Genomic DNA, 22,547 nt, shown 5'->3' with positions numbered 1-22,547 from the left:
TAGAGATACCTGGGGAAATTGGTAGGTTACTTAATTATTTTTTCGCAGATGTTGCAAGTGTCAAACAGATTTACATCATAAAGATTTAGTGGTGCAATTTAAAGGTGGTGCTTAGGTTCTGCCAGTATTCCAATGTCAAATTAGGAAAATGTAGCATCATTTATTCCTTCTTAATGTATTATTTATTGCTCCCCCCCCCCCACCCCCACCCCCTCCAGTTAAGGAGGCCATTCATTAGAGAGACGTTGGTGCTGTCTGGCACATATTTTGAAATGGTATATAACACTGTATAACAAATAAATAATAGCTTCTAGCTGATCGCCCTCACTATTGATTGGCCCTGCGGCTGCACCAGAAGAAAGTCATCAGAATAATACAATAATACAATACTTATCGCAAGATTGTTAAAGGATTATTTGGCTACTCATGCTGTATCCCAATAGCTAGCTGGTAATGTGTGTTAATCAATTTCTGACTGGTAACAGTTGTGTGGAGGTAGGTGGCACCTCCCCCCAGAGCTCAGTCCTCCTCCTCACCCTTTTTAACTTGGGAGGTCTTTTCCCTTTGCTGCAAGAACAGGGCCTACTATGGTTCTTTCCCCTCGTGCAGAGGTAACAGGAAGGGTTCACAGTGTAGTGTAGGACCTGCATTTTTGGTTATACCTTGTCGTTTGGTTTGCAGGCTTACGACGCTTTGGCCAAAGGGTTTAACTAAATAACCAAGTAATTATTATTATTGAAGTATTTAAACTTTATACTTATTGCCATATATGTTTTGTCAATTGGATGTAGCATTGGGCCCCCCTGTCTTCTGTTGTATCCCAATAAAGCCTGTATTTTATTGTGTCAGGGACTGTATTACTCGGTGCTGCCCATGCTAGGTACGAAGTGCGCCAAACTGAACTGTCTTTCACTGCGCATGCAATGTCTTGTATATACAGTAATGTATAACCGTGCTCACTTAATGTAACCATGTATTTGTCCTCATAACTCCATGCCTAGGACATACGTGAAAACGAGAGGTCAACTCTCAATGTATTTACTTTCTGGTAAACCATTTTATTAAAAAAAAAAAATTTTTTTTTTATAAATCTTTTGTGTAACGGCGCACAGTAGATAAGCAAAGGTACCGTTCATCTATAACGGAGAAACGCCTTAATTCTATCAAGGGATTTGATGTAAGCGAACGCATGCCTGGATTAGGGCTTTCTCATATGAAAGGCATGTGTAGGTCTAAAGCCATTAGTGATCTCCGTGGCGTCAACGCACAGTATTTGTTTCTCTGTTGGATTTGATGGACCTTAATTTTACTTTAATTCGCTAATTTCCTTGGAGGGGGGGGGGGGCAGAATTCAGTAGCATACAAATGCCATTGTCAAGATGTACTGAAGAAAAACATCACTTATGCCAAAATATGTTGGATTACAATGAGTCTTCTTTGGAGCATTGAAAAAAAGCAGTTTTTAAAAAACAATATATCCTTTTCACTCATTGTTACTATGTATTTGTAACCATGTATTTGTCATTATAACTCTGTATAATATATATATATATATATATATATATATATATATATATATCATAGAAAAAGAACAAAAAGCACTCCGTAATAATAGTCACTGGTGTGGGTGCAGATCCTATAATGAAGAATAAGCAATAAGATTCTGTTTGGAAACGAAATCAACAGGCAGAACTCCAGAATTGAACAAACAAGTGTATTGAAAAAAAAACCCACAAAACCAACGTTTCAGTCCACGAATGGGACCTTTGTCAAGGTGGTGCAGTTACAGGACAGAAGTGAACACTTATATATACCCCTAGAATACCTCTACCGTAATTATTAATAACCGCTTCACATGATACATAAGCTTGGCCCCCTGCAGACGCACTTACCAGAACTCCCTCCTACTGTCTCTGTACGTTCTCCCTACCTACCAATTAGACTGTAAGCTCCTCGGGGCAGGGACTCCTCTTCCTTAATGTTACTTTTATGTCTAAAGCACTTATTCCCATGATCTGTTATTTATATTATCTGTTATTTATTTGATTACCCCATGTATTACTACTGTGAAGCGCTATGTACATTAATGCCGCTATATAAATAAAGACATACAATACAATACAACTACCCTGCTAAAAGTTTGCAATGAAATCCAGTGTGGAATGGAACGTGGTCAACTCACTGGTGAAATATTCCTAGATTTTGCAAAGGCTTTTGATACTGTTGATCATGCTATCCTGCTTAACAAACTCCAGAGCTCTGGAATAGGGAAGCATGCTTTAAACTGGTTTCAGTCCTACCTATCAGGAAGATCCCAACATGTGTCCATCTCAGGCTCTAACTACAACCCCCTGGATATCACCTGTGGTGTCCCGCAAGGCTCTGTTCTGGGGCCCCTACTCTTCTCAGTGTTCATCAATGATCTTCCCACAGCTTGTAAGGGAGCTTCAATACACATGTATGCAGATGACACAATCTTATATGCACACAGCCATAGCCTCTCTGACCTTCAACACATACTTCAGTCTGACTTTTTGATACTCGAAAACTGGATTTCCCAATACAAACTATTTTTAAACACTGACAAGACTGTAACAATGGGATTTGGGACCAAGACTAAATTTTTAAATCTTCCAGCGACTGAGCTCCAGATTAGAACCAACACTAACACCACCCTAACCCCTGTTACTAGTTTTAAATACCTGGGCATGTGGTTGGACTCCCACTTAACATTCGGAATGCACATTGATACCCTGACAACCAAGACCTATGCCAAACTAGCGGTACTTTACAGGAACAAATCCTCCCTAAGTCTCCTGGTCAGAAAGCGTATCGCACAGCAGATGTTAATGCCAATTATTGACTATGGAGACATAGTATATGGCTCGGCACCTCAAACCCACCTTAGCAAACTTGACACCCTCTACAATTCAATTTGTCGTTTTGTTCTCCAATGTAACTACAACACACATCACTGCGAAATGCTCAAAGAACTAGATTGGTCATCACTTGAGTCTAGGCGCAAAATTCACCTTTCCTGTCTTGCCTTCAAATAGTTTATGGGCAAGCTACCCAGATACCTGAACAAGCTCCTCACCCCTACCACTTGCAGCACCTATCACCTGAGATCAGACTCCAAAAGACTGTTCATGGTCCCAAGGCTCAACAAAGTATCCAGCCGTTCCTCCTTCTCTTACCGTGCACCCCACAACTGGAACAACCTACCAGAGACTCTCACATCCACCACCAGTTTATGATCTTTCAAATCTAAGGCTGTCTCACATTTTAATCTGGTCTGTAACTGTTTCATACGCTCATAATATATATTATCTTTAACTGTGCATGCAATGTCTTGTATATAATGTATACCCTGTTCATTTATGTAACTATTTGTAACTATGTATTATTTGTCTTAACTCTGTGCCCAGGACATACTTGAAAACGAGAGGTAACTCTCAATGTGTTACTTCCTGGTCAAATATTTTATAAATATATAGAACTAGCTGATATACCCGGCGTTGCCCGGGCGTGGAAGGGCAGGGGGCATGGAGTGGAAGGGCGAGGGGGGGGGCCAAGGGGCGTGGAAGGGCGGGGGGGCCAAGGGGCGTGGAAGGGTGGGGGGGGGCAAGGGGCGTGGAAGGGCAAAGGGCAGGGAGGGGCGTGGGGAAAGGGCAGGGAGGGGCGGGTGGGGAAAGGGCAGGGAGGGGCGGGGGGCAAAGGGCAGGGAGGGGTGCGTGTGTTATGGGTGTTGTGTGTGTGTGTGTGTGTGTGTAGAGTGTTTGTGTGAGAAAGTACACAGACGGCAGAATTTATTTTGTTAAAATATATTTTATTATTTGATGTTTGAGGTGATTTTGTGTGTTGTGTGTGTGTGTTTAGGGGCAGGTTTTGGTGTGTGGCCGGTTTATGTTCCAGGGGAGAGGTGTTCCAGAGCACTTAATGTGCATTGTGTTGATTTTGGAGTGTTTGGGGGGTGGTGGGGGGGGGGCATCCGTGTGACGGGAGTGTTTGGGGGGTGTTGGGGGGGGCATCCGTGCGACGGGAGTGTTTGGGGGGTCTTCCGTGCGACGGGAGTGTTTGGGGGGGTGGTGGGGGGCATTCGTGCGACGGGAGTGTTTGTGGGGTGGTGGGGGGGCATCCGGGCGACGGTAGTGTTTGGGGGGGGGGGCATCCGTGCGACGGGAGTTTATTAGTGTGGTGCGGGCGGTATACAGGAGGGTTTGGTGTGGATGTATTGTTGGCGCTCCACGTGCGTGCTTGGGATGAGGGCCCTGAACGGAGGTAGTGAGAGAGGGTTTGTGGGGTGTTGTGGTGTACGGGAGTTATTTGTGGGGGGGCATCCGGTCGACGGGACTGTTTGGGGGGGCATCCGGGCGTCGGGAGTGTTTGGGAGGGGGGTGGGGGGGGTCATCCGTGGGACGGGAGTGTTTTGGGGGGGTGGGGGAAGGGGCATCCGTGGGACGGGAGTGTTTGGGGGGGTGGGGGGGCATCCGTGGGACGGGAGTGTTTGGGAGGGGGGTGGGGGGGGCATCCGTGGGACGGGAGTGTTTTGGGGGGGTGGGGGAAGGGGCATCCGTGGGACGGGAGTGTTTGGGGGGGTGGGGGGGCATCCGTGGGATGGGAGTGTTTGGGGGGGGTGGGGGGGCATCCGGGCGACGGGACTGTTTGGGGGGGGTGGGGGGGCATCCGTGCGACGGGAGTTTATTAGTGTGGTGCGGGCGGTATAGAGGAGGGTTTGGTGTGGATGTATTGTTGGCGCTCCACGTGCGCGCTTGGGATGAGGGTCCTGAACGGAGGTAGTGAGAGAGGGTTTGTGGGGTGTTGTGGTGTCCGGGAGTAATTTGTGGGGGGGCATCCGGGCGACGGGAGTGTTTGTGGGGGGTGGGGGGGGGCATCCGGGCGACGGGAGTGTTTGTGGGGGGTGGGGGGGGGCATCCGTGGGACGGGAGTGTTTGGGGGGGTTGGGGGAGGCATCCGTGGGACGGGAGTGTTTGGGGGGGCATCCGGGCAACGGGAGTGTTTGTGGGGGGTGGGGGGGGCATCCGTGGGACGGGAGTGTTTTGGGGGTTGGGGGCATTTGTGGGAGGGGAGTGTTTGGGGCGGTGGGGGCGGTATGCAGGAGGGCTTGTTGTGTAGATTGAAACATGGATGTGGCAGCAGGGTGAAGGCGAGATGTGTGGTCCGTGGAGGTAGTTTTTGTGGTGCATAAAGCAGACATGTGTGAGGAGGTGTATTAGAATGGAATGAGTGCTATGTCATATAGTGAAGCATTGATGTTGCAGGAGTGTTAAGGTGATGTGTGAGGCCCTACTGGGAGATGTGTGGCGTGCGTTTGTGGTGTGCATTGGTGGGGGGGTGGTTGTTAACAGGTGGTGTGTGTTCCGTGATGGTGCGTTGTGTGGAGGTGGGGTGAGCGTGCGGTGTTGTGTGAGGGTGGGTAGTGTTGCAGTGATGAAAAGAATATATATATAGCTAAGAGTCTGTACCTGATTCCGCAGTTGTTGTGGTTGAGAGGTGAGAGCGTCGTCTCCCAGAGCAATGAGGGTTAGGTGCTGTGAAGCGTTACCAAATCTCCCAGAGAACTGAGGTTTAGGTGCTGTGAAGCGTTCCCAAACGTCAGTGAGGGCTGGGAGAGTGTGGCAGTGGTGTTGGTGTGTTTGGTGTGTTGGGCGCAGGCCAATGAGAGGTGTGCGGGGGCGGGTGTGGGGCCAAGGGAGCAATCTCATTGGCCTGAGGCAGTGGTGTGAGGTGTGCGGGGGCGGGTGGGCCAAGGGAGCAATGTCATTGGCCTGAGGCAGGTCCAATGGGATTGCCACTAGGGACACAGGGAGGGACACAGGGAGACACATACAGACCCGGACACATAGGACACTTTCAGAAATATATAGTAGATACTCACAAATAACAGGTGCTCCAAATCAAGTTGATTGCACAGCGTGATGTCAGATGCAGTGCTGACCTTCTGTAACCTCAATGTGAGCACTCAGTACAAGGCGTACTTAGTAGATCAACACACGTGTACATGTGTGTAGAGTGCGTGTAGCGGGCATCTATGTTTGGTGTGTGGGCTGTCTGGTTCCTGGGCCAGCTGGTTGGCCTTGGCCCCAGGCTAAAATTTGCCAGCCTCCCCCTGACCTAAAGCTTCCAGCAATGTTGCTTTGCAAGTGGTCACAGGCACCTTTGTCCTTTACAAAGTCACAGTGAGGATCGGTCATTCCGTAGGTATAGGTGGAAGTGAGTTGACCCTGCAATATTTGCATCGATTCAGGGATGTTTCCCCATATATCCTTTTTCCCTCCATACCTCCACTGATGCCATCAGCTCTAATCTGTGTCATTGGCTTGGATTGCATTATTTAGCAAAGCATAGTAAGTAAGAAATAGGAGGTTCTATGCTCTAACATACTATATTTATAGCAACATACATCTAAATTTAGCATAGGTTGAAAAAAAAGGCGTACGCCTCTCAAGTTCAACCTCATCTACTATGTGACTATGTAACATTCCATATGTCCCGCATGGGTTCGCAGCAACATCTGAAATCACAATATTGTGGCTAGCGATGCCTTAGTTTCTTTCATGAATAAAATGGAGCGTGGTATTGAATGTGATAAGTACAGTTCCAAAGTGCGGGGCAACAGTTTCAGGCGAGGAGAATCCTGCGTGTGCAGCCAACACAACATAGACAAGCAACTTCTTCAAAGTGCAGGTCTCCTCTTAGACAGAGATATAGAGAGAGCTCTACTCACAAGTCCATAATGCAAGCCCCCATTTAATGTGACAACCAAGAACAGAGGAGGACCAACGTTTCCGGTCCCATGTGGACCTTTCATCGGGTGGTTCCTCCTCTGTTCTTGGCTGGCACAATAAACGGAGACTTGCATTATGAACGTGCAAGTAGACCTCTGCTTTGTATCTCTGTCCTAGAGGAGACCGGCACTTTGAAGAATTTGTTAATTTAATGTGATAAGAAAATATTGCTAAATTGACCCCGGTTTTTTTTTTCAGGATTGGAAACGAGGTAATTCTCCAGTTCTGAAACACTGTTTGCTGGTGAAGATACCAGTATTATCCACTTGTTTTTAAAGGGCAATTAAATGGAAATCCAGTAGCAAGCTGCAATTGATGTTGTGCCTTCCTATTGGCCTGAGATTTGGCAGCCATTTTGTTTCCCCCGAAGGGTGATTTAAACCCAGTAACTTCCCCGGTAAATGTCTCCGAAACTTGGAGCTGTAAATATCACAGTTCAGCTGTGGGGTTAAAAATAAAAGAGATGGTGATGATTACTGCTTTTTATATATCATCATTAATCCTCTCAGCCACCATAATGTCTGATCGTTTTCAAATCCATTTGTTAAAATGCGTTGTTGCGTTCAATTATACTCAACTGGGTGGCTGTTCCACGCTTCCACTACTCTACCAATATTTTCTCACAGTTCATTTTAAATTTCCTGTGGCCTCTATCCCATATGCTGTGAGCCCACTTCCCAGTCCTGGAGGAAAGTTTTGCCCCTTTCCCCGCAAATTCAATAGATGCCTCTCACTTCACAACATGGGCTCTAGGGCTAAAAACGACATTAACAGAAGTGTTTTTCGGGGCGACTATAGCATGAGGTCTACCTGGATATCGGTGGTCTACCAATCAATGGTTGCGGTCTACACTAGATGGCGCTCTACTTCAGCTGGAGCACCCTAATACCTTAAGCCCTTACCCTACACCCCCCCTAACCAAACTCTTACTCTAAAACACCTACCCTAAACCCTTACCTAGTAATAATCCACATCCTTCCTGCTGCTGGGGATCTCCCCTAAGCCTGAACCCAGACATACACACCTGATCTCACCCACGCCTCCCTGCCATCTCTGCCCCTGTAAATTGTGTTAACCCTCTCATTTTAATACTGACTAACCCTAAAACTCACCCCACAAAGCATCCCAATAGCCTGCACTCATGGCTACTATTCACCCACACTCAGTCACTCCTACCACCCATTGTGACCAAGCATTGCCATCTACAGCACTTACTCCCTCACCTGCTGTCTCTGTAAATTCCCCATCAAACCTCTTAGATTGTAAGCTCTTCGGGGCAAGGATTTCCTTTCCTATTGTCTGATTTTGCTGCACTTATTGTATTATTATAATTCCCTGCACTGTATTTTGTGAAGCACTGAGTACACTTTTGGCGCTATATAAATAAAGATATATATATACATTGTATAGTTTATTGCTTTTAGTACCTTTTTGTACTACTGACAGAACAATGTTCTAATGTATTTTGGTATAGTTACATTTGATTCTTGATAGACATATAACACAATTGTGTTATAATATGCTAGTTTCCTGGTATACCTCACGCTATAGTATCACCGTGTTTCCTTTTTTTTTCTTTCTACCATAGGTAAATATTTCAGCATAACGTTCGAATACAAAAGAAAATCTCCCCGTCTCCTCTTCTGCATGACATTTCCTTCCCCCCGTTGCCTTCCCTACGCACCAGCACGAGACATAAAGTATTGCCGTGTCACTTTATTAATCGCAGTGTATTTGGCAGCAAGCACTAGAAAGAGATGATTCACAGACACAGTTGACATTTTTACATTGTTCATCAGCCACATACAAGCATACCCCGATTTAAGGACACTCACTTTAAGTACACTGGCGAGTAAGGACATGTCGCCCAATAGGCAAACGCCAGCTCACGCATGCGCCTGTCAACACGTCATGAACAGCAATACCGGCTCCCTACCTGTACCGAAGCTGTGCGCAAGCGGGGAGACTATAGAGCCTGTTAGACATGCGTTATTTACATCAGTTATGCACGTATATGACGATTGCAGTACAGAACATGCATCGATAAGTGGGGAAAAGGTCGTGCTTCACTTTAAGTACATTTTCGCTTTACATACATGCTCCGGTCCCATTGCGTACGTTAATGCGGGTATGACTGTATTTGGTGCCATCTGTCAGGTGTATTCATCTTTGGCAAAAGCCATTGTGATTTGGATAAACTGTAACACCACACGAAATAAAGGGATTCTTTGTGAGTTTCTGCAAAGCATTTAATAATCAATGGTTTTTTTTGTTTTTTTTAACTAGCTTAACACCACACTTGCTGTAGTGTCTCTGACACCCGTATGTTACATTACCCCAGTAAACAGCTCTACTCTTATATTGCTCTCTCTCTTGTTTCTATTTGCAGTTTGCTGTTTTGTGGTTCACAAGAGGTGCCATGAGTTCGTTACGTTCCTATGTCCCGGGGCCGACAAAGGGCCGGATACAGACGTAAGTGAGACTGCGATGTACATCTGTCCTATGCGTGCATGTCATGTCCTGTTTGGAGATGAAGCTATGTCATTAATAGGTGGCTATGAACACGACTGCATATGTTTAGAGAGAGTACTAATGCATGGGTGGCCTGGTTCAGTCCTCAAGGGCCACAAACAGGTCGGGTTTTAAAGCAGCAAAACGTGAAAAATCCTGTGTTTTAAAAACAAACAAAAAAAAAAACAGTTCTGTAGTTAGAATATCAGGGGTGCGCAAACTTGGGGGGTGGGAGATTTTTCTGGGGGGGGGGGGCGCGCGGTGGTTACAGAGGCCCCGCACTCTTCCCCAAGGCATTTAAATGAAATGCGTGGGGATCGCGTGAGGCCTCTGTAACACTCAACTTACTGTGATTCAGGCGGCTGTGGCTGCTGCGTCAAATGACACAGCTTGGTCATGTGATGTCACATGACCGCGCAGCGTCATTTGACGCAGCTGCAAGGTAGGGGGGGGGCGCGAGCACCGAGGCAGGCAAGACTGGGGGGCGCAGCAGCAAAATGTTGCGCTCCCCTGTATTAGATAATACAGTCTGCATTTTTTTTAAACTCCTAATGCCATTTTCTATGATATATATATATATATATATATATATATATATATATTTTATGTACTGATCATCCTTTGGTTGCTACAGCAACCATTTAGAAAGTCATATCAGCTTCCTCTTTTGAAACGGGCTCTCACATACACCTTTTTTTTTTAGCTCTGCACTTTGGCAACAAAGTATCACAAACAGATCTGTTGCTGTGTTCCAAACAGCAGCCTGTCTGTTACTCTGAAAGCTGTAACAATGTGTTACCCTTAGTAATATAATCTTACATATCAGCCGGAGCATTTCACAGGCTGCAGCACCATGTTAGAAGGCGGCCATTTCATTAGGCACACAATCAGGATTTTGACAGATCTATAACAGGAGCACCAAACGATTGCCAGCGTACTGTAGGTATAAATGTAGAATGATACATTGTCACATGCTTTACATATACAAATAATACAATAAAAATTATTGCTGCTTTAAGGATATCCCTGCTTCAGCACAGGTGGCTCAATTAGTGGCTCTGATTGAGCCACCTGTGCTGAAGCAGGGATATCCATAAAACCTGACCTGTTAGTGGATCTTGAGAACTGGAGTTGGCCACCCCTGTACTCATGGAAGTAAGATTCCAGCTTTGAGGCTTTCAGAATGAAGTCATTGGCCCACATTCTTAGCCGATAACTGTTATTTTTGTTGATTATGGCAGTCTGTTTTCACTCGGCTGTTCCTGTCCATTTATAGCCCGATGTTCCACTTTCCCCAGTTCTAGGAGCATTCGCACCATTATTATTCTGATGCTGCGGGAAAACAAATAATGGGCAGCCTGGGAATTTGGTTTGGAATAAATTTAGTGTCATATATATGCATATATTCAGTTATGAATGCATGTGTATTGTATGTGAAAAGAAATAACAAGCGCAAATAATATCACAAATAAATCAAAGGTAACACAGATGATACTATCCTTAATGAGTGCAGCTCCTGACGTAGAATTCAAACCAAATTCAAACAGCAAACGAAGGAGAAACAGGTGATTTGCGCACCTGTTTCTCCTTCGTCATGTGTTTTGTATGGACTGCCTTTATGCTAAACAATTCCAAATGCTACGCGTTGCAGCTAAATAAAGTGAAAATGTCCTCACAATTGTTAGTGGATTTACATATTTGTTTTTAACGTTGCGTCAGTAGTGGATATCAAAGCATTTCCCTTAAATGCATCACCATACAAGCAAGTGGCCAGATATATATATACACATACACATACACATATACATCCCCAGGGCTCCTAAAAGCTTCTGAACTAAGGGATTCGCACAGGGGTGTGCAAATTTACCAACATGAGCCCCCCTGTCTCCTGTCTGGCTCGTGCCCCACCCCCTCCCTACACGGCTCCAGCGTCAAATGATGCCGCAGGGTCATTTGACGCCGGTTGCCATGGAGACGCGTCAGCTAAGTGAAAAGTTACAGAGGCCCCGTGCGATCCCCGGCAATTATTTTAAATGCCTTTGGGGAAGCGCGGCGCCTATGTAACAGCCGCGCCCCCCCCCCCCCAGAAAATCTCGCGCCCCCCACTTTGCGCACCGCTGTATTAGCATACGCTGTTATAAAGACGACCATGTTTGAAAATTGCAACTCACATGGTTTCAAGGAAATGAAATCAAATAATGATCACTTTGCTCAGCTAGTCAGCTAATGTCTCTTACTGACTGTGAACCCTGTTCACTTAATGTAACAATGTATTTGTAACCATGTATTTGTCATCATAACTCTGAGCCCAGGACATACTTGAAAACGAGAGGTCACTCTCAATGTATTACTTCTTGGTAACACATTTTATAAATAAATGTATCTTCCTTTCTGTAACTCTCCCTGCAATCTCTGCACGTGTTCCTAAAATGACCATTGATGGGAGACAGATATTCCAAGCGAATGCTGCCCAGTTCAGTGAATCTGTGCTTTTGTTGAATTAGAGCTGCTACGCCCCGTCTACCTAATAATGTTTAAAGCAATCCTGTACTATTTAAAATAGATCCAATGTCAAAAGTGTTCTTTTTTTTTTTTTTTTTAATTGTATTTACAATATTAAGGAAGCAAAGGAGAGTCGGCTTATAACAGGACAATGAGAAAATCATTACGTGGGAAGTAGAAATGTATTTCTGTAACGTGTCCCGCTAGGTAATACTAATACTCTTCCCTAGGGCTCGCTATATTGTAACCCAACTGAGGGTAATCACTAAATATGTTCTGTCAAATATGAGGGATGTAACCACAACACATTATCAGTTTGTCAATAACGTAGCAATTATGTTACGTTGTACATAGCAACCAGTTAGAAATTATGTAATTGGCTCTTCAGCTAGTCTGTGTTTTTCCACAGGCATTACTAAAGGGTTCCCTGCAATTTTCAGGTCATTTGAAAATTGTGCCAAATACAGAAGAAATTACAATGCATCTGATCTCATACATGCTATTAGAGAGGGTTGGGGTTCCTTACAAAGTATCTGATCTCAGACGCGCTATTAGAGAGGGTTGTGGTTCCTTACAAAGTATCTGATCTCAGACGCGCTATTAGAGAGGGTTGGGGTTCCTTACAATGCATATGATCTCAGACTCGCTATTAGAGAGGGTTGAGGTTCCTTACAATGCATCTGATCTCAGACGCGCTATTAGAGAGGGTTGGGGTTCCTTACAATGCATCTGATTTCAGACGCGCTATTAGAGAGGGTCGGGGTTCCTTACAATGCATCTGATCTCAGACTCGCTATTAGAGAGGGTTGGGGTTCCTTACAATGCATCTGATTTCAGACGTGCTATTAGAGAGGGTCGGGGTTCCTTACAATGCATCTGATTTCAGCGTGCTATTAGAGAGGGTTGAGGTTGCTCAGAATTTGACAATATAATTGTAGGCTTCTTTAACCAAAAAAAGTAAAAAAAAAACAAAAAAAACCACTGAGCTAGATTATAATTGTGTGTGTTTGGAATGTGCTCTAAAATCAACCTGTCGGTATGAGAAGACATTGAAAGAAGGATGAACACAATGATTAAAGAAAGCTGGTGATTAGAATCATTAAGCTGCAGAGAGTCTGGCATGTGCGTAAGATCTGCATGCACTATATAAATGCTAACATTACACACAGACTGGTGATCATTTTCATTTATTATTGCAAATAAAATTAGTTCTCTGTTTTTTTTCCTCCCTTTTTTTTTTTTTTTTGCTGGAAATCCGGTAATGAGACGTGAGAGAGGAAAGAGAATCACGAATGCATAGATCTGAAAGTTGACTGGTCAGATATACTTTATGTGTGTGTGTGTGTGTGTGTGTGTGTATGTATATATATATATATATATATATATATATATATATATATATATATATATATATATATATATATTTTGTGTGTGTGTGTGTATGTATGTACAGTATGTTAAGTTATGGTGGGTAAATAAAATGGCAAAAAGCCAATATTTCCGTTTGCTATATATAAATTAAAGTGGCCCAGTTCTCCTGACAGCGTGCTGAGGGTTTAAAGAATTTTCTGCATTTGACCTATTTCTGAGTTAACAGGTGTGAGCTGCAAATGGAATTGAATGTCACACATTCCACGTAGAATACCCCATGCACAAGGGCTGCTTAGTAGCCATTCTATGTATGTATTTATTTCTGCCAATGCTGCTTGCGTGGGAAATGAAACATCCAGAATGATGAATGTTATTAGGATGTGTGCCAGTAATTTGTCAGGGTAGGAGATATATGCAATGGATATGGTCTAGAAACTGCTGTGCATATAGAGAATGAGGGGCCCTACTGTATGTAGATTTCTGTCTACTTATCAGCCATTGCAGTACAACCAAGATTTGGTTTTAGGAAGGGGACCCAACACTGATAATATTATGGTCCATATTTACTGAGCAGTGCTACTCTATAGGAGGTTACAGCTGTCACTTATATAGACTGTAAGGCTGAGTCCATGGTCAGCGCGCATCCGCTGGCTGACATCCGCTGAGGCGCGAGCCCCTGCAGCCGCAATGAGAGCGGCTTTAGCAGGGGCTCGCGCACGCTTCCGCAGGCGTGCGGAAGTGTAGCCGACAACATTTTTTTAGTTTAAGCGCTCACGGGAGTGCAGGGCCGGTCACGTGAGCGGTTCGCCCCAACGAGGGCGAACCAGCTCCGTGACGTCACTGGCCCGCCCCCGGATGGCGCGCGAACTAAGGCCAGGGAAAGCACACGCTTTCCCTCAGCCTCCGCGCGCCTCCGCACGGCTGAAGTGTCTATGGACTCAGCCTAAGAGGCCACATTCCCTATGCCTTATGGGGTAGAGCCTATGAGAAAATACACGGGTGGAAAATAAAGAGGTGGGGGGGGGGGGGGTAATGTGTGCAGTTGGGGGCACTGTGGGGCGGGACTTCAGGCAGCCAAGTGGTGATTGACATCTCTGCTTCTGAATCCATTCTGCCCCTGCTGCGGTTTGTCCTGCACCGGACCACACAATTGACCGGTGCAAGTAGGTGACGGTTTTCCTGCAGTGTGTGTGTGTGTGTGTGTGTGTGTGTGTGTGTGTGTGTGTGTGTATATACACAAATTAAAGTCCAGAGAACAGGCGCTCACCAATGTGCAGAAGGTTTATTGTAATCCAATGAGAGCCTTTGTTAGGGGCTGAAACGTTGATTAGATTACAATAAGCATTCTAGAACACGTTGGTGAGGGCATGTCTCCCAGACTGTACTCTGTATTATACAGTACTCTGTATTATACAGGATTCAGCTTTTGCATGCTGGTTTACAGAGCACCACACTATTGCTACAGTTACACACACACACACTCTCACACTCACACACACTCTCACACACACTCTCACACACTCTCACTCTCACTCTCACACACTCTCACTCTCACACACTCTCACTCTCACACACTCACTCACTCACACACACACTCACACTATTTGGATGTATACAGAATGTTAAAGTAATTCAAACGTTAACATATAATAAGCATGTCTTGAACCCCAAAGGGACACAATCCCAGCCTTATGGATTTATATATTGGTACCTATCCGTGCATTCAGATCTGATTTACAGATGTAGCATTGTTACCTCTTGTGTTAAGATATGGAGGGATTCATTGTGATATTTATTCTGCAGAAACGCTGCCATAGAATCCCATGGAAACTGTGATATTCTGTGTCGTAATCGAAACAATGCCGCGTTTGTAACTCATACCATCCCAAACGCTCATGTCTAGACTGTGCCAATGAAAAGCCTACGTTATGGCCACTACAAGGTGTCATGATCTGCAAGAATGTACAGGGAAATGGGTTTTTACCTGCATGCTAAGCAGTTTTTTTACATGCTTAGTTAGTAACTTTGTTTTAGACAGAATCTTCCATCCGCAAACCGTGCCTCGCGCATGTTCTCATGGAGACTGGGTAACAGAGAACCTCCAGTCACGCTGAGAAACGCCAGCAACCTCCGTCCATCAATGCTCAGCCTATTATTTACTGTGCCGCAGTCAATACAATTCTATTTGGCTCATATACAGATCTTCCCATGTGACAATGCACAGAGATGCACCAAAATGTTCTCCACTCACTCGAGTACAGACATAGTGTTTAGTTTGGGATGGAGGAGCGACTCAGTGAGTAAAGGCACTGCCTCTGATAACAGTGACACGGACTCCGAAGTAGGGGGACCTGGTTCAAATCCCGACGACCGTGGGCATGTCACTTTATCTCCCTGTGCCTCTGGCACCAAAAACATAGAGTATAAGCTCAGTGGGGCAGGGAGCCGCGCCTGTAAAGTTCTATACGCTGAAATAAATGGATTGTTCTTACTATTCCAGGCCCAATTTGTGTGTTACTATGGAGCGTCATTACCCTTTTGAGTGGCAGAAGAGTTGTGCACAGTACGTACTTTGACTGGCCATTATTGTTAGGGCTTGACCCCGCTGCCTACTACAGCGTCCGCTGTGGCGGACGCTGCACGGACGAGAGCCCTCCCCTCAATGTCAATGGCGCCGGGCCCACTGCGAGGGGGGGCTGCAGCGCTGAGGCGAGAGCTGCTCCTGCTCTCAATAGAATTCTAGCGATACGGCACGCCCCCCGGCGGTTCAGCCAATGAGGGCGAACCTGCCGGGTGACATCATGGCCGCGCCCCCGTCACTCCCCCGCCACGCCCCCCCCCCCAGTCTCTCTTCCTGCAGCTCCCTGCAGACCAGGTAATCGGCTGCACGCGCCGCCAAACTCGCGGGCGCGCGTTGCAGCTGAGTTACCGGGGCCTTAGCCTTAGGTAGGCTTGTTTATATGTTAGGCGAGATTTTAGTAGACACACAGAGCAATAGGTCAGACAGAGAAGCCAGAATAAGCAGTGACCAATTCTAACACGTGTGAGAAACTGATGGCTGATAATTACAGATTGCCCCCCCACGGAATCATCCCTAGGCTGCCGTGACACCCCTTACCTGCTTCCTAAAATGATTTTAAAGTGCGTTTTGTGGGCACCCTGATTTCCTGCTCCTAAGAGCTAACAGTCTAATTACTTTGGGGCCCATTGAGATAAAGCCCGCGATCACAAGGAGCCGACACTGGGATTTGAATCTGGTTACCTCCTCTACCCTTTAACCGTGCCCTAATGATGTTCCTGGCACACCGGAAGCCCTTCTAATGTACCAGGTATGTCCCTGGCACATGCTCATTCTCTAGGGGGCGATGGCTCTACTTACGTTTTCAGGCATCCAGGGGCAGGCAATCAAGGTCTTGTGTAACGGGGGGGCCCTGGGCACTGCAAAATTCAATGGCCCCTGTTATTTGCACGGAGCTGCTTCAGCCAGGATTATACCTCCATACGGAGATTTTGTTTGCAAAGTGTACCTGGAATTTGCATCACATGGCGCAGAAGAGGCCCAGGCAAGAGTAGATCTCGCAAGCTTTGTGTGTTCAGCATCGCCACCTCATCCTCAATACCATCCCACTTACTGAAATGTGCTCGCGTAGCCTTATTTGCTATCATTGATTGCTTCTTTCGGCTTGTACAAGAGGTTACATTTTAAAGCAGCCATTCCTCCTCCCCCCCCTCCCCCCCCAGATGTCCAGATGAGTTGGGTAGCCAACTCCAGTCCTCAAGAGCTACTAGCAGGTCAGGTTTTTAGGATATCCCTGCTTCAGCACAAGTGGTGCAGTCAAAGACTGAGCCTGATAGTAGTATCTTGCCCCCCCCCCCTGAGCCTGCCCCTGCTGTTTTTGTGTGTTTTAAAACTAATGATTTTCTTTATCTGTAGCGACTTCAGGGTTCTGCCGGGGGAGCTACATTTTAACCTCCCGGACACTTAATATTTCAAACGCTTACATCTCCTGAACGGGCCATCAGAATTTTTTTAAATAAAAACCGCGTTGGAAGTACAAGAAGAGATCTCTCGCAATATCACACAGGAGACGAAGCCGGGTTTTTTTTTACATTTATTGTAGGATTGAAGCAGGGGTTCTCCAGAGGTGAACCCCGTTCATTTCAGCTCCGTAAACCCCATGCTTCCCAGTTATGTGCCTCCAAAGGGGATGTCGGTATCTTGTCAAAATGTAAAGCTCCCGCATCACTCGGGCCAATTGAAAGCCGAAGCTGATGATGTAATGGCTTCCTATTGGCCAGCAGGGGGCGCGGGAGCGTTGAAACGGCGCCATTAGGTGAACCCAGCTAACCAAGCGGAGTGGCCACCGGCACCCACAAAGGAGGTAAGTATCTCCAGAAGCAGGGGGTCCCCAGAGCTGAAATGAATGGGGTTCAGCTCCATAGACCCCCCCCCCCCCCTGCTTCAATGCTGTGTTAAAAATAAAAAAAACATTCGCCGAAAAAATTGCATGCTTGGATTGTTTCTTTTAAAGAGAAAAACAAAATCAAAAGGCAATCAGTGCAGACAGCTTCGTTAAACACAAGTTTATGATGTCACAGCAACAACGGTGTCTGCTCATGAGAGTTTAACATCTTTAATGATGGGGACATTTTTTTTTTTTTTTTTAACCAAAAATGCTTGAAATGCAAAAAAAAACCAATGCCAACTTCCACGGACTGCTGATTTAAGGCACATACCTCCACGTTTGAAGAATATTGTTGATAATAGGTCCCTGGGGGAAACGCAAGTTATTTATTATACAGCACTCGGTGAATTGATTGCAGCGCTGAATTCCTCATTCCGCTCGGCAGACCTGTACGTCTCAGCAAGAAGGGTTCACCCAGCCTGGAGTTAATGACCTGCTCCCACTAATCTGCCTTCATCTCTCTCCTTTGTCATTACCTTGGAGTATCGGAAATCTAATGCCGGCTCAATATTTTGGACAGGATTTATAGTTTTGCTTTGTGCGATGGACCGGCTTGTATATGGTGGGGGGGGGGGGGGGGGGAGGGAGGAGTTTGGGAATTTAGGTAGGTACCATTACAAAAAGTCACGGCATTTCGGAAGTCAAGGTGTGTTCATGTGTTAGTGAGGTCAACGCAGAAATAACAGCCCGTATTTACTAAATGGAGCTACACCATAAGCCGAATGACCTGTGAAAGATGTATTCTGGAACCTCAGGGTGTCTCATAGCATCGCTTAGTATACCTGGGCCATAATGGAACACATGAGTGTCCTGTTTCATGCACTGATTAAAATGAGCCAGAATAGACATTGCTCCACAAGTGACCCTCATTGCCCCTGGCCGAGCCAGCGGCAACGCATTGCCAACCCCATGGTCACTCCGAGTCCCAAGCGGGTCACTAGAAAAATGGAGCCTGGCGTTTGGATTAAAATGTAATCTAGAAGGATTGCTTACTCTTTAAATTAAAATGGACATCTCTCTCATGCCAGCTCTGGGTTTTGATCACCGTGGAAGTCACTGGTAAAAAGGCACGGAATACATGTACTTCTGTATGCAGTTCAACTTGACTCCTATTTGAGCAAATCTCAGGTTGGCGAGTCCAGGTAAATGAGAAATAGTTTCCTTACATTTGTGTGTATTCTTATTCATTGCTTGGCCTGGGGATATAATTATATATTGCGTAGTAGGCTTCAACTGACCTCTACAGAAAACCCATGATGGAATTTATTTATTGTCAGCCGTAATGGCTAATAAAAAATTTAATAACCATGTGTTTATTGCTTGGGGATCTCCCAGCTATTCCTCATTGCCTAAACATGGTAATTATTTATTTCCTTAATACAATATCTCGACTTTATTTGCCAACATCTTCCATTGATCCTGCAGCTGTTTAAATTCATCAGTTTATCTTTTGCCTTGGGTGTTTAGAAAGCTTTTCTATACAATCCAATTAAATGAATTAGTAGGCCGTCCAAGCAAGATTTTTTTTTTTCTCTTCTTCTTCTTCTCCGTACCAGATTTTATTGGGGCTATTTGAAATAAACAACCCTGTGTTGCGGCCTCTCCCAGCAGTGAAAGGGTTAAAGGCTCCTGGAAGCGGCCAGTCCACACCCAGGGGTGGAAGTAAATCTATTTTGTGGTCTACTCCTGAGAAGGTTGAATGCTGCAAGTGTCCCAAGACCATGCCCGAGGTGCATGGTTATTATGTAATAAAGGCCCACGGCTATTCTGTAACAAGGTGGGCCCATGTTTACTAAGCGGTGCTGTTGCGTAGGACACACCCTTGCAGGGCCCATCAAGTGTGTTCTGGCGCCCGAAGGTGTCTTATGAATTACCACTGCTAGTCAACATGGGCCTAAATATTTGAGTACATTTCTGGAACGATCTTTATTCTGCAAGGCTATTTATTTGACATTTTTATAAAGTGTACTAGATGGGGGAATCATTGTGCTCTGATTTATCTAAATAAAAAAACGTAGTGTATATATATCTCTGCCTTCTATATATGGGATTGCACCTGTAACCCCTTCACAAACCAATGAGCTCCTGTACCCTTCCTTTAGGAGAAAAAAGGGTTAACCCCTTCACTGCTGGGACTCTGCCGTGCATGGCAAAGCTGTCTGCTTCAGAGCAGCCGTGACTGCGGGTTACCACTGTCAGTCATGGTATCATCTTGTATCCCTTGGGCACATTTGCTGTTGAATTATTAAACAGAGACGTCTGCAGGAGTTTGAGCTCCAGCGCAGAAGCCAGGAGGAATTAAAATGCTGTTTGTATAGAGAGCTGTTCCAGAAAGTGCGTGTATGTGTGGTGTTATATACACATACATGCATGCACAGTGCTCAGAAAAAAATGGGACCCCTTTTATTTTTCATCATACAGTATCTTGCAGAAAAATCACTACATTTTTCATGAAAAGTTGAGCTATTCTAGGTCTGTCACAGTAGATTATTACATTGATGAATTACTTGATCATCTAATAAATATTCTTTGGACTTCATGAAGTGCATAGTTCCAAAAGGGTGCTCAGCTCAGAAGATAAGCGCGTTATGAAGTGCTTGAGACAGAGTAAGCATTATGGTGCAAAACGCTGACATAAAAGGACAATCGCTAGGAAGATTTAAAAAAAAAAACCTATTTATTAAACAACGTATCGTACAGGAGTGGAAGCAGCTGGGTCAGCGCATTATGGGTGATACAATCGGACAGTGGTGTTCTCATCTACGGGCGCGCGTTTCCACAGGAGGAGGACGTCTTGAACACCAAATTCAAACCATACATCAAACTCAAACTTTATTGTAATCTTAGTGTTTCAGATTAGATTGTAACAGTTTAACACACTGATGAGCTACGAAGGAAAAACTCCTATTTTTCGTTTAATGAACACAAACTTCCCGCAGTGTACCTGGTACTTGCTGACATAATACAATGTCATCAGTTTAGTTAACATCAGTTGTCTACATTGTGCTTCTTAAATAGTTTTAATCTACGTCACAGACCTACAGCTGTGCACATTCTCATGGGGATTCAGCAAGAAATATATAAGATACTATGACAAATGGTAGGGGCCCCTTTTTCCATGAACATGGTGTATATACTGTGCAGGCAGTCCTCGTTTTACAGCACTTCGTTTTACAACGGATGGCTTATCCAACGCTATGCAATGTATACCTATGTTAATTTTTACAACGCCAAAACGGCTTATCCAACGCTCTTACGATGCTTTGCAAAGTTGTTTATGTGTATATAATATAAATATTATATTATACTATATAATATATTATATTTTTATATTATATTATATATTATGTAATATATATATATATATATATATATATATATATATATATATATATATATATATATAATACAGTATATGCACTATATAATTTGTGTATGCTGCATATCTTATTGTCTGCGTAAAATATTTTGTGTATTTTAGCATTAAAAATGCCTTCAGGAACGGAACCTTTCATTTAAACAGTGTTCCTATAGGAAAACGTGTTTCGCTTTACAACGTTTCGCTATCCAACGCCATTTTGAGTAACGCATTGTGTCGGATAACCGAGGACTGCCTGTGTATATATAGAGCAGCCAGTGTATAAATAATAATAATAACTTTATATAGCGCTTTTCTCTCAATGGGACTCACAGCGCTTCACAATTACAAAAAGGGGAAAAAGAAGGAAACTGTTACAAAGAATGGAAGCAGCGTGGCTAAAAGATCGGGCGCCAAAGGAAGTTAAGGAGATTCTGGGAACTGTTAGGAGTCCTTCACCTGCAGATGGAAGTGAGCGAATGGGAGTGTAGGGAATTAGAAGCTCTCTCAGATAGCCGGGGCCCTGGGCATGTCGGGCTTTGAATGTCAACAAGCCAATCTTGAAATAAATTCACGATTTTTACAGGCAGCCAGTGCAGAGAATGGAGAACAGGCGTCATGTGGCAAGAACGGGTCTGGTTAGTTACCAACCTGGCCGCAGTATTCTGCACCAGCTGCAGGCGGCGCAGCTCTTGTTCCGGAAGACCCAGGAAGAGTGGATTGCAGTAGTCCAGACGTGAGGACATAAAGGCATGGACAAGCGTTGTAAGATCCTCTGGGGGGGGGGGGATCAAGTGCTTAATGCTGGCTATGTTCCTTAGTTGGAAGAAGGAAGCTTTGATCACGGCTGACACCTGATCTTTAAGGGACAAGTCACAGTGAAGGACAACACCAAGATTCAGCACACGTACAGAGATTAGCATCTTGAAGTTCCCAAGCTTAAGGCCACTGTTCTGACCCAGCTGCAGTCTTGTTGTCTTCCGATGGTGAGCATTCACCACAAGCACTTCTGTCTTATCAGGATTCAACCTCAACCAACTGGCGCTCATCCACTCCAGCAGCTCAGATAAACATTTATTGGGGAATGTGGGAATAAAAATACAAAAATAGTGCAATACAGTATGGTAAGCATAAATGGTGACGTGATTAATATGTAGGTCACTCGCATGGTCCGTGAGTGGTTCAGGCCATGCGGTTATCCAGAGTAACCAACTCCTTTGTACATTCAGGAACCCTCGTTGATGTGTCCTGGGTCGATTTTTTTTCTCCCGAACCCTTTTTCTGGAATGAGGAGGTCCCTGTGGCTTGGACCCCAAGTAATTCAGCTCCTGAATGTGGCAGCTTGGGTGGCTACTTTAAAGGATTACTGAAAAGCCCTCAGACCACCACTGGCATACTGTAGGAGCTCCACTGACCTTTCCAATGCTGACTGGCTCACCGGCAAGTTTGTTCCCTCTTGCCATATTTTGTCCCCATCCCAGGAAATCCCCAATCTTACCATATGTGGAAACTGGCATTTAAAGGGCTAAA

General features: G+C 45.0%; 1 protein-coding gene across 1 annotated transcript in view; it reads left to right on the top strand.

Annotated features, from left to right (window-relative positions):
• Positions 1–22,547, top strand: part of PRKCA (protein kinase C alpha) — a 306,575-nt gene that overhangs the window by 115,145 nt on the left and 168,883 nt on the right. The window contains 1 exon segment of the mRNA XM_075579975.1: positions 9,199–9,281. Within this exon segment, the coding sequence (XP_075436090.1) occupies positions 9,199–9,281 (83 nt within the window).

Source organism: Ascaphus truei, chromosome 22 (assembly GCF_040206685.1).
Source record: "Ascaphus truei isolate aAscTru1 chromosome 22, aAscTru1.hap1, whole genome shotgun sequence".
Lineage (NCBI taxonomy): Eukaryota > Metazoa > Chordata > Amphibia > Anura > Ascaphidae > Ascaphus > Ascaphus truei.
This window is presented reverse-complemented; position numbering and strand designations above follow the sequence as displayed.